At 58.0% G+C, this 10080-nt stretch overlaps 1 protein-coding gene across 1 annotated transcript in view; it reads left to right on the top strand.

The window, feature by feature from the left end:
* Window positions 1-4594, top strand: part of SFRP5 (secreted frizzled related protein 5) — an 11621-nt gene extending 7027 nt beyond the window's left edge. The window contains exons 5-7 of the mRNA XM_006157406.3: window positions 5-164; window positions 2010-2087; window positions 3615-4594. Coding sequence (XP_006157468.1) covers window positions 5-164; window positions 2010-2087; window positions 3615-3961 — 585 coding nt within the window. The 3' untranslated portion in view covers window positions 3962-4594. The remainder of the gene's footprint in view (window positions 1-4; window positions 165-2009; window positions 2088-3614) is intronic.
* Window positions 4595-10080: the final 5486 nt, after the last annotated feature.

Genomic DNA, 10080 nt, shown 5'->3' with positions numbered 1-10080 from the left:
CCCGTGCCGCTCGCTGTGCGAGGCCGTGCGCGCCGGCTGCGCGCCGCTCATGGAGGCCTACGGCTTCCCCTGGCCCGAGATGCTGCACTGCCACAAGTTCCCCCTGGACAACGACCTCTGCATCGCTGTGCAGTTCGGGCACCTGCCCGCCACCGCGCCTCCAGGTAGCGCCGCCGTCGCCCCCGCGCGCTCCGACGGCCCCGTGTGCCCCAGCTGGGCCCCGGACGGATGCCGCGCCTCAAACCCTTTGCACAGCTCTGCCAGCCCCTCTACACACACGCTCAGTCCTGCGCTCTGGGAGTTGTCTCCCTTCGTCCTCCCACCTACCTCCCTGCAGCTCGGCGTACTCCCAGTGGGCTCCCACACCCCGGTTCCGACCCTGGCCCTGGCACCACCGCGGCGCCCCTCGCAGCGCCTGTCTTCCCAAGCCGCTGAGCTCCTAGGGTCCCCCCGATGCTGCCGCCAGTCCTGGGGCGTCCCAATAAACGTCTTAATTCTGCACGCAGCCCAAGAATGCTTGATGTCGCTAAACGGTGCCTTTCGCCTAGACCCAAGGGCACCAAAACAAGCAGCACCCAGGGTTGGAAACTTGGGAAGGAAGGAGGGTGAGCTAGGGAAGATATTTAGGCAGGGACTGGGGACCAGGAGTCTCCTGGGGTAGCTGTCCCACCCCCTATTTTCTGGGTCTGGAACTTCACCCTCTAAGCCTCTAGCAGGCTGAGTCCTGGTTCATGGTGAGAAGAGTCGGAAGGTTAGTTAGGCTCTGCCCCAACCAGGAGCCCTGAGGTGAATGGCTAAAGTCCTCAGTTGTCCCATCCCTAGAACAGGAAGAGTCCCAGGTTCACAAAGCCTATGAGACCACCCCTCTCCTGCGCCCCAGTTCCACTTACTCCTCAGTTCCCTCTGGGGTTAGCATCGCTTTTCCCGCTCTCCCCAGGCTGGCTCTGCGCCCCTTTGCCTTCCCTCCCCCATCTCCAGCTCTTTCCAGGCCTGCCTGGGCACCCAGACTCTCAGCCCGGAGGATGCACGGCACCGAGCAGGAGAGCCTGGCCTGAGCGGTCACCACGGGAACCCAAGGAACCCCGGATGCTGAGACTCCCCAAGCGGCAGCACTGCTCCTCCTGTTCCTGTCCACCCCACTCCCCAGACTGAAGCCACTGTGCCCAGGCCCTGTCCCGAGAGTCACTGCAGGCCTGTGACTGGAGTGCACGGGAGGGACACTCGGCCTCCCAGAGAAGCAGTGTGGCCAGCCAGCCCCAGCAGGCCCTGGTGGGGATGTCTGGGATCCCGAGCATGACCAGGAGTCTGAGGCTGCGAACCCCGCCTTCCCTGGCCCTGCTCACCTCCCCTTTCAGAGCCCCTCTCCCCACTGATGGGTGCGCCCCAAAGCAGAAACACAGGAGAAGCTGAGCTGAGGCCAGCTGCTGGGCAGCGGCCCGAGGCGGAGGCAGCAGCAGCAGTTTTGTGTAGCAGAGAGGTGAAACAGTAATTTATACAAAAATTTAGAATTTTGGCTGTTCTTGAAAATTTGGAAGTTCTGGTCATGCAATGCTGCCCACTTTACAGTGGGGGCTCCTCGGAGTATCACGGTCCTGGCACCAGCCTCACCCACCTACCCACCCACCCAGACCCCGTACTAGCACTGGACTGTGAGCCGCTGGTCCCGAGTCCCCGCCAGGCTCTCCCCACTGTGCCCACTTGGGTGACCTCTCCGGGTCTGCCTCCATCTCTCTCAGATAGGAGGGCGAGAGGGGGTGGTATTTCAGAGACTGCACTATCTGTCCAGCTGCCAGGGTCGGAGGTGACGTGCCCCTGGGCACTTCTGGTCCTTCCCAGCCTCATCTCTGGGTCGCTCAATGCAGGGGGTCGTGCTGTTGCCATCACCCCACTTCCTGGTGAGGGAGTGGCAGCCTGGTAGGGGCGGTGGCTCTCAGTCAGGGGAGCCCGTGCCCCAAGTAGCTGTGGGCCCTGGCTCCGTCAACCAGCCCTCCCCCCGCCCTCTCTCCCAGTGACCAAGGCCTGCGCCCAGTGTGAGACGGAGCACAGCGCCGACGGCCTCATGGAGCAGATGTGCTCCAGCGACTTCGGTGAGTGTGGGCCACGCGGCCACCGCCCAGCACTGTCGCCAGCCCCTCCTCCACACCCTCCACGGCAAGTCCCAACTGCTCTGCATCGTGGGCTCCCTGAGAACACCACAGCCAGGGGCCTTCTCCCAAGAGAAAAGCACTTCTTGGTGCACATCACCCAAGGAGCCTCCCAGGCCCCCCCAGGCCGTGGGCCATGGGCCTCAGAAGCCCACGTTGCAGGCCGCAGGCCTGCGGCCCTCCCTTGGCACTGCCCACAGAGGGGCCTCCACAGCTGGGCCACCTCTTCAGAGATGCACTGAGTCAGAGGCGGGCACGGAGGGGAGATGGGCTCCAGTTTGAGGGAGCCTGATGGGCTGAGGCCCCGCGTCTCTGGCCTGCAGAGCTGCCATCACATGCCCACAGCCTCGCCCCTGAGCCTCACCCCCGGGCAGCCCAGCCACATGGAGTCAGGGCCACAGCCTGCATGTGCTCTCTGCCCCGTCAGTCCCTGTGTGCGTTAGCCTCCCTGTCTGTAAAAAAGGAGAGGTAATAAAGTCTCCACTTCAGAGGAGTCTTTCATGTCGGCAGCCTGCATAGAAAGATAATACTGCTCTTACACAGTGCGTGTCACCGAGGAGGGAGGAAGAGAGAAACCGGGATCCTATGACAGGTCCCTTCCCCGAGTGGAGTGGGTAAGGCGAGTCTCTGGCTTCTCCTGGCAGCTTCCAGAGATCGAGACCCGAGGGCTGAAAACCAAAAAGACTAGCCCAAGGGACTCCCTTCTACGAGGCCCCATGCTCGGGGCTCCCTATCCCCAACTACATTGAGCTCTCTAGCCCCCCAGTGACCACTGGCCACCTGTGCCCCTTCATCCCTCTCCCCCCACCACCCACACACTCACCTCCTACAAGTACATAAGCATACATAGATGCATGCACACCTGCCCACACGGCACACACACACACACACACACACACACACACACAGTGGGGGTATCAGCAAACATCACAGAGCAGGACCCTCCCGACCCACAGCTGCTATTAACATTTACCAGCCTGCCATTGCTTCAACTGCATGCGTGTGCACGCACACACACTACTCACACTCACTCACACGGCTTGCTGCTCACACACAGCCAGAAACTCCATCAGGATCATCCCCGGAGATCATGCAGTTCAGTCCCCCTCCATCGTAAGCTCTCCCCTCTACGTAGCCAGCCCACCCCAGCACCTCCTCCCCGGGGAGCCCAGTGCCCAGCTCCCCTCCCCATCACGCGTCCAGAGCCCTCCACCCTGCGCTTGCTGTCTTGGAAGAGCTCGGGCTCTAGCCTGGTTTCAGTTCAGGCTCCACAGTCCGGGCAGGGCGCACCCTCTCCACACCCCACTCCCCCTCCTGCACCACAAGCATGAAACAGTAAGGTCCATGAAGTCCAGTGTGGTAGGAGCGTCACACAGTACAATGCGCACGGGAGCATCGGGCTCCGCAGGCTCCGAAGGCAGCGCCCCAGCAGACCTGACCCATCTCACACTGCCCTCCTCCCTCCCACAGTGGTCAAGATGCGCATCAAGGAGATCAAGATCGAGAATGGGGACCGCAAGCTGATCGGAGCCCAGAAGAAGAAGAAGCTGCTCAAGCCGGGGCCCCTGAAGCGCAAGGACACCAAGAGGCTGGTGCTGCACATGAAGAACGGGGCGGGCTGCCCCTGCCCGCAGCTCGACAGCCTGGCGGGCAGCTTCCTGGTCATGGGCCGCAGGGTGGACGGGCAGCTGCTGCTCATGGCGGTCTACCGCTGGGACAAGAAGAACAAGGAGATGAAGTTCGCCGTCAAGTTCATGTTCTCCTACCCCTGCTCCCTCTACTACCCCTTCTTCTACGGGGCCGCAGAGCCCCACTGAGGGGCGCTCCTCCCAGCCCCTCCGGCTGCGCCTTGCTCTCTGTCCCCACCCTGCCCCGCCCAGGCTGAGCAATCTGCTGAGGGTGGCGTCAGGCCACTGTTACTGGCGCAGGCCCCCAGGGATGGTCATGGAGCCCACAGTTGTCCATGACCGAGGGGTCCTGGGCTTTCTCGCTCAGACGCAGGGCTTTTTCATTTCCAGGGGACTCTGGGGTCTCGGGAAGTAGGGAGAAGGAGGGGAGGGGGGCTCAGAGCCAGCCAAGAAGGTGGTTTCCAGGGCAGGCAGGTGTCAGCCTGGGACTTCGCTCCTGGGAGGGAAGTGTCGGCATCAAGGCTGAGCTTCGTGCCAGGCAGCTCACTCCCGCTGCCTCGTGTCCCGGCACGGCCCCCGGAAATAAAGGAGTGAGGGTCTCCATGCCTCCAGCCACACCCCGCTGCCTTCGCCATCTCTGCTCATGTCCCTACTCCCGCCTAGTGCTCCGATCTCGGGGTTCACCCCCAGCCTCCACACCGCCCGCCCCCCGAGGAGGAGTAAATTATTGCTACTGCTGTGAGGCCGTAGGTACTAGACCACAGGCAGCGTTTGGTTCTTCATTTCTTTTGTAAGTTTTTAATTAAATCAAAACAATAGTTGGTTCCGACCAGGTGATTTGTCTGTCCTCTGTTCCACCAAAGTGGGGGGAGAGGAAGGCTCCCAACAGTTAGGAGGAGGCCCTCTCCCCCCACAGCCTGCCCACACATACTCGGAATGTTTAAGGAAAGCCATGCCTCTGCTTGTGTTTTTGCAGACTCCCCAAGGGCACATGGCAGGGGTCACCCTCTCATCCCAACCACTAAGTGAGACCGAGATGACTGTCCTTTTGTCCCTCAGCAGGGACAGAGGTGCCAAGTCCCCAGCCCGCTCCCACAGTCAAGACAGTCTTCCCGAGGACCGCAGGGGATTACAGCTGAAGACCTACTGTGTCCTCCCCACTGGGCCTTTCCGACCCCAGCTCCCTCCTGACCCGAGTTGCTGGAGGCTAAGCGTGGTCCCCGCACCATCAGCAGTGCTGGGAGCTGGCTACAAAGGCAGGGTCTCAGGCCCAGCTGCGGTAGCACGCCCCAGTAAGATGCTGCTGGGGGTGGCTAGCGGGTAGTGTGGTCAAGGAGGCTGGATCCCCCATGGCCGGCTATGTAGTTCAAGTCCCACACTCGGCAGCTTGAAAAACATGCCGGGTACATGTGCATGCATGCCCAAACCTGAGGAGAATGGAGAAGGGATTGCGGCATGGCTATCCCCCACTCAGGGTGCTGACTCACTTTCTCTGTTTCTCTGGCAAGTACACACACCCTACAGCAAAAACTAAAAAGAGAGAGGCTGCTGGCTGGCAGACTGAGACCACGTTGGAGGCTGGGGTTCGAGTCTCAGCCCATACTCAGCCTATAGTCACAGAGACTCAGGAGGCTGACACAAGAGGATTGAGACAGACAGACCAGTCTAAAAATACGCCACACCTGTACACACACAAAATGCAGACTCAGGCCCCACCGTGAGCCTGCTGAATCAGAATCTGCAGTTAATATACAAATATTAGCATCATCTAGCGAGCTTTTCCAAATTTGCCTGTGGGGGTGCGAGGATCTGGGACGCCAAAGCCCTCTGCTCCTCAGACAAAGCAGCTGCGTTCTCTTGCAGAGAGGAAGCCCTTGGCTTGTGCAACTCAGAAGAGCCCGTCACCTCACAGAATGGAGGGAGTTGGCATCTCCAGGAAGGCTGGAGGCCCAACTCTGTGGTGGGGCCGTGTGCACTGCCCTCCCGAGGCCTGTTAACAGGTGGTCTGCCAGCCTGCTGCAAATCCCAGCCTGGGCAGCCAGGTGGCCTCCCCGCAAGTAAGGAGCAGCAGAGGCCTGCTTGTTCTCCTCGCCTCTGGGGGAGCCACTGCCCCCGCCCTCGGGTGAACCCGTCCAGCTCACCTGGCTCCCTGAATCTGTCCCTTGTCTCCCTGCCTCCTACCCCGACCAAATATTTACAGGCACTCGTACGGACACCCAGGCCAGGGGTTATTTTTCCACTGAGCACACAGGCTGTGGCCGCCTCTGGCTGAAACACAAAGCTGACCTGTCAGGGGCTGGCGGCAGAGGCAGAGGGTGGGAGAGGGTGCCCTTAACCCAGCCTGTGAAGCCAAGTCGGGCACTGCTCAGCCACCCTCCAGGGGGCAGCACCCTGCTCTGCACATCTGCTCTGCCCACACCTGCTGTCAGATCTCCACCCCAGGAACCTCTTATCTGGAGCCAAGGAGGATGCACCAAAAAGACCAGGGAGGCCTCGCAAAGCCTGAGTCCCACCCTTCACTCCCTTCTGTCACGGAAGGCTTCCTCCCTGCTAGCCTGGAGACTGGCAGCTGCACTATCCAGGAGCTGAATGATCACCTCTCATGGCACGGGGAGGGGGGGATGGCTCTCTGCACAAGAGGTCTTCAGGTGGACAGGTGGGAGGTCTCTGTCCCAGGCATCTGCTTGTTCTGCCAGAGAGTGGCTTTTGTCTGGTAGCCCCTCCTACTCCAGTTTTCTCAACCACATTCCGGGCAGCAAGGCAGGGGAGGGCTCAGAGCAAAAGCAGTGGGTCAGCTGCCTCTGGCCCTTATGACCAGAAAAACAGTAATGTCCCAACAAGTCCCACCTGCAGATGTGCATGCCTAGCTCGCTGGCCAGGACTACTGTGTGGCCATCCCTCGCTGCAAGACAGCAAGGAGGTCCAGGATTTTAGTGTACAAAGTCAAGGTTCTAACAAAGAACAGGAAGAAGCTGGGGAAGGCAACTGAACACTCAGCTGGGTTGCATCATGGCTCTGCGTTGCAACCCTGCAACGGAGTGACCCTGTGACACTGGGAAAAGACAAGCGCTTCGGGCCAGCAGATGACATGGTGATTAAGGCAGCTGGGTCCCACACGACTGCGTGATTCCAGCCCCAGATCCAGCAGTTCAAAAAACACACCAGTGCGTGTGCCCAGCTGTTGGACGGGGTAGTAACATCACGTCACAAGGCTGCTAGGTGCTGAGAAAATATAAGAAAAGTCCTAGAAACATACACAGCCTTTCGAAGATGCTCATTAAATGGTCATTAGTCTATATCCTTTTTAGAATTATTTTATTTACTTATTTAAATTTGACCGGGGGGTGGGGGGAGGCTGGCACCAGTGCGTGTGCCCAGCTGTTGGACGGGGTAGTAACATCACGTCACAAGGCTGCTAGGTGCTGAGAAAATATAAGAAAAGTCCTAGAAACATACACAGCCTTTCGAAGATGCTCATTAAATGGTCATTAGTCTATATCCTTTTTAGAATTATTTTATTTACTTATTTAAATTTGACCGGGGGGTGGGGGGAGGCTGGCAGGGGGGAGTGAGAAAGCAAACCACGAGGTCCAAGACTCGAACTGCAGTCGGCCACGTGAGAGTCCAGCACCCTTAATCACCATGCCACTGCCAGCCCCAGTACTTTTTTTTTTTTTAAAGAGGTATTTTTGCTCTAGGGCACTGCGCTCGTCAGAGAGAGAGACATCAGACAGAGAGACAGAAAACAATAAATCGCTCCCGAATCCCTTCTCCTACTTTCTCCTCTCAGGATTTTGAGCATGCACACACATGCACCTGGCGTGAGTTTAAGCCGCCAGGATGTGAACTGCAGGTCAACTACGTGGAAGTCCAGCAACATAACCTTACACCATCTGCTGGTCTCAGTAATCAGTATTTTTATTAATCAAACTCCACAACCTAGCAGTGCCTGCACACCGTAGGTACTTTAAAACTCCCAACTGATTCACTCAACAATGAAGGAACATGACTGGCAGGGGGACAGGGAGAAGAGCAGAGCATGAGGCCAGCAGATGGCGTGGTAACTAAGGAAGCTGGATCCCCCTTCACTGACTGCGTGGTTCCATTCCCAGACCTGGCAGCTTGAAAAACACACCAGGTGTGTGTGCGTGTGTGCCCCAAGTCCTGAGAGAAGAATGGAGAAGAGATTGTGGGGTGGCCATGTCTCTCTCTGGCAAACGCATGCATCCTACAGCAAATGAAAACAAAAACGAGAATTAGGACAGGAGCATTTGACCTAAAAGCCAGAGCCGTTCTTTCCAGAGGGGAGTAGGGCCTACATGTGGGTCTGGCTTCAGAAGCCCATCCCCAGGTGGCACATAAGCCAACACTGAGCATTCCTGACCCCAAACACTCCAAAATGCGAAGCTTTTTGAGTGTCAACATGATGCCCCCAGTGGAAAACTCCACACCTGATCCTGTACAATACAAATATAGTGTAAAATTACCTCTAGTCTACATGCGCAAGGTACATATAAAATATAAGGGAGTTTCGCATTTACACTTGAGTCGCCTCCCCAAGATATCTGATTATGTACATGTAAATACTCCAGACTCCAAAAAATCTAAACACTTCCGCTCACAAGCACTTCAGGTGAGGGATACTTTGTAATACTGTTGATCAGTAAGTACTGTGGCCACCATGGGTGGCAGGCACTACTCAAAACACTTGTGCCAGTTAGGCCAGCTGGTGGCATGATGGTTAAGATGACTGGAGCTCATGGCTGACTGCATGGTTCAAGTCCTGGGCCTGGTGGCTTGGAAAAACACACTGGGTGCATGTGTGTGCATACCCAAAATCCCAAAAGGAGTACGGAGAAGGGATTGGATCGTGGCCATCCCCCCAGGGGGTGAGTTCCCTTTCTCTCTCTCTGGCATGAGCACATGCTCTAGAGCAAATTAAACAAAACAAAAAAAGTGGCACACACCGACGACACACACACTGTGCCCTGCAGGCTGGGGTCACACGGAGGCCCAGGTTTCATTGCCGGCCCAATTTCACAGCCAGGCAAGGTGGAGTGCACCTGCAATCCCAGCACGCAAGGAAGCTGAGGCAGGAGTGCCGTGGGCTCAAGGTTGGCCTGGGCAACACAGCGAGACTTTGTCTAAAGCTGAGCCAGGTGTGCTAGCATGTGCCTGTGTACCAGCTGGGAGGGCAAGGCAGGAGGATCACAGCATGGCCAGATGCCGACTTTAAAAAAAAAAAAAAGAGGGACCAGCAGTTAGCGTAATGGTTATGTCGCTGGACTCCCACATAGTCGACCGCGGTTCGAGTCCTGGACCCGGTGGCTTAAACTCACGCCAGGCATGTGTGCATGTGTGCCCAAGATCCTGAGAGGAGAATGGAGGAGAAAGGATTGCGGCGTGGCCACACCCCCTTGGGTATGATTTCTCGCTGTCTCTCTGTCTGTCTCTGTCTGTCTGGCGAGCGCACGTGCCCTATAGCAAAAACCTCTCCAAAAAAAAGAAAATAAAAAAAGACTGCATTTTAATTTAAGACTCCTAACAGCCCCTTGAGTAGTGGCACTTTAACGATGGTGGTGAAGGCTCAAAGTAGAGGAACCTACTGGAGGTCACACGGCCTGCACGTGGTGATGCTACGGTTTGCCAGCCTGCTCTCTAACACTATGTGCCCAGAACGAAGACCAGGACGGGCTGGGGTGCAGGTGGCCTGCTACCTGGGCTCCCAGGAAGGTGTCTGAAAGCCTTGCTCCGACCCACTCCCAGGCCCCAGACAGAGGCAAGGGAGCCTGGGGCTCTGCTCCTGATTCTCAGAGACAGCTCACTCCCGACCCCTCCTCCCCTTGGGTCCCCACAAAGGAAGCTCACATCCCACAACTGTTTAGTAGGCTGTAATCCTGGTGAAAGTTCACTCCTTGGGAAATCTAACGTGGGGGGTGGTTGCGGCTGGAATGTGTGTGGCTGGGACCCAGAGTCCCGGCCAGACAGCAGGCTCTGCTGGGCCGTGAAGAAAGCAGGCGGCCAAGGGAATCCGGAATCCCCGGCCCCCGGCTGTGCCAGAGGATGGAATGTGCTGCTCTGGGGTGTTGAAATATACCCAGCAAGGCAGGAGGTGGGGGTGCTGGAGCTGGGGCTTGGGGGGACAGGAGGTGGGGTCCTGCCACAAGGCCACCTCTGTTCTCCCAGGGGCTGAGCCCACTTAGCTAGGGCTGGGGGTGGGGCGCCCGGAGGGAGGCTGTGCTTGTGGGCAGGCCCCGTTAGCGTTAGCTGTCAGCCAGTGGCTAGCTGCCGGACTAGCTCAGCGCGGC

Source organism: Tupaia chinensis, unplaced genomic scaffold (genome assembly GCF_000334495.1).
Source record: "Tupaia chinensis unplaced genomic scaffold, TupChi_1.0 Scaffold000539_1, whole genome shotgun sequence".
NCBI classification, from domain to species: domain Eukaryota; kingdom Metazoa; phylum Chordata; class Mammalia; order Scandentia; family Tupaiidae; genus Tupaia; species Tupaia belangeri.
The sequence above is the reverse complement of the archived record's forward strand: the minus strand, read 5'-3'. Positions and strand labels throughout refer to the sequence as shown.